The 1902-nt window shown below is 34.3% G+C and overlaps 1 protein-coding gene across 1 annotated transcript; it reads right to left on the bottom strand.

Moving 5' to 3' along the window:
* Nucleotides 1-1737: 1737 nt before the first annotated feature.
* On the bottom strand, nt 1738-1902 carry LACBIDRAFT_302681 (uncharacterized protein; the record flags this gene model as incomplete). The annotated part of the gene is made up of 1 exon (XM_001890911.1): nt 1738-1902. A coding segment is annotated over one exon (165 nt), but the record flags the coding sequence as incomplete, so codon positions are not given.

Here is a 1902-nt window from a genome sequence, read left to right as displayed (position 1 = left end):
AATAAGCAGACACTACAAACCATTGTAGTCTGAAAAAGCAGACACTACTAACTTTTGTAGTCTCAAAAAGCGGACACTACAAACCATTGTAGTCTGAAAAAACAGACACTACTAATTTTTGTAGTCTCAAAAAGCGGACACTATTACTTTTGTAATGAGAAAAGCAGACACTACTAATTTTTGTAGTCTTTGTCTGACCTTTGTGGTCTATGCCCAACTTTTGTAGTCTATGTCCGACTTTTGTAGTCTTTTTTGTAGTCTATTAGTAAACTTTGTAGGCTATAACTTACTTTTGTAGTCTGTCAGTGTCAATTACCCTTTTAGGGCATGTACCTTCCTTTTTGGGAGAAATTTCCCACGATACAATAGTTGTAGCCCCTTCTCTTAGCTTTCTAAATCTGTTGAAATCATGTTGTTTAGTGTTCTTTTCATGAAGAAAAATGCAAAAAACAAAAAAAAACGCGGCACTTTTGAAAACCTTTTACCTTATATCTCCACAATGGAAGCACTTTAGGACATAATTCCAACTGATTCTGGAAGCTATGGTAAAGAGCTACAACTTTTGTTTGTTTACCATTTTTGGAAATTTGTCATGTGACTACCCTCCCAATGACCCATTGGATGGACCATAATAGCTATTTCATTGCTATCATGGAATATAATGAAAAATCATAATGATATCCCTGGGGGCAGATATGAAATTGGAATGAAATATTGAGATACTCAATGAAAAATCCCAATGAAAGCTGTGGAATATTCAATGAAAGTGCACATCATTAATTATGAAAGAAGCAATGAATACATATAACCTAGCTAATGAAATATTTATTGAAATGCATAATGAAAGCACCCAGAATTGATAATGAAATATTCAATGAAAGCGCACAGCATTAATTATGAAAGAGGCAATGAATACACCTGACCTAGGGAATGAGATATTTATTGAAATTGCACAACATTAATTATGAAGAGTACAATGAAAGCATCCAATATTCCTAATGAAATATTCAATGAAAGCGCACACAATTAAATATGAAAGAGGCAATGAATACACCTGACCTAGGGAATGAGATATTTATTGAAATTGCAGAGCATTAATTATGAAAGGTACAATGAAAGCATCCAATATTCCTGATGAAATATTCAATGAAAGCGCACACAATTAAATATGAAAGAGGCAATGAATACACCTGACCTAGGGAATGAGATATTTATTGAAATTGCACAACATTAATTATGAAGAGTACAATGAAAGCATCCAATATTCCTAATGAAATATTCAATGAAAGCGCACACAATTAAATATGAAAGAGGCAATGAATACACCTGACCTAGGGAATGAGATATTTATTGAAATTGCACAACATTAATTATGAAAAGTACAATGAAAGCATCCAATATTCCTAATGAAATATTCAATGAAAGCGCACACCATTAGATATGATAGAGGCAATGAATACACCTAACATAGTGAATGAAATATTTATTGAAATCACACAGGATTAATTATGAAAAAAGCAATGAAAGCACCCAAAATTCCTAATGAAATATTCAATGAAAGTGCAAACCATTAATTATGAAAAAGGCAATGAATACACCTAACCCAGTGAATGAAATACCTATTGAAAGCGCACAGGTTTAATTATGAAAAGCACTCTGTGGCCTTGCCTATATCTTATGAGAAGAACATAGCCTTTATGATAAAGAAAGACACAGGACACACCTATGAAAGGCCTTTCATAAAACTTGTGGACTTATACACACAGCTCTACAGGCAAGTGCCTTAGTTTTATGATAAAGNGTGGTAGCCACTTGTGGACGGCAAACATTTTCCCTCCCCCTTCTCTGTCCCCTTTCCCTCCCCCCTTCCCTTTCCCTTCCCATTTCCATGACCCCTTCCTT

Source organism: Laccaria bicolor, genomic scaffold, assembly GCF_000143565.1.
Source record: "Laccaria bicolor S238N-H82 LACBIscaffold_220 genomic scaffold, whole genome shotgun sequence".
In the NCBI taxonomy this organism is placed as follows: Eukaryota; Fungi; Basidiomycota; class Agaricomycetes; order Agaricales; family Hydnangiaceae; genus Laccaria; species Laccaria bicolor.
This window is presented reverse-complemented; position numbering and strand designations above follow the sequence as displayed.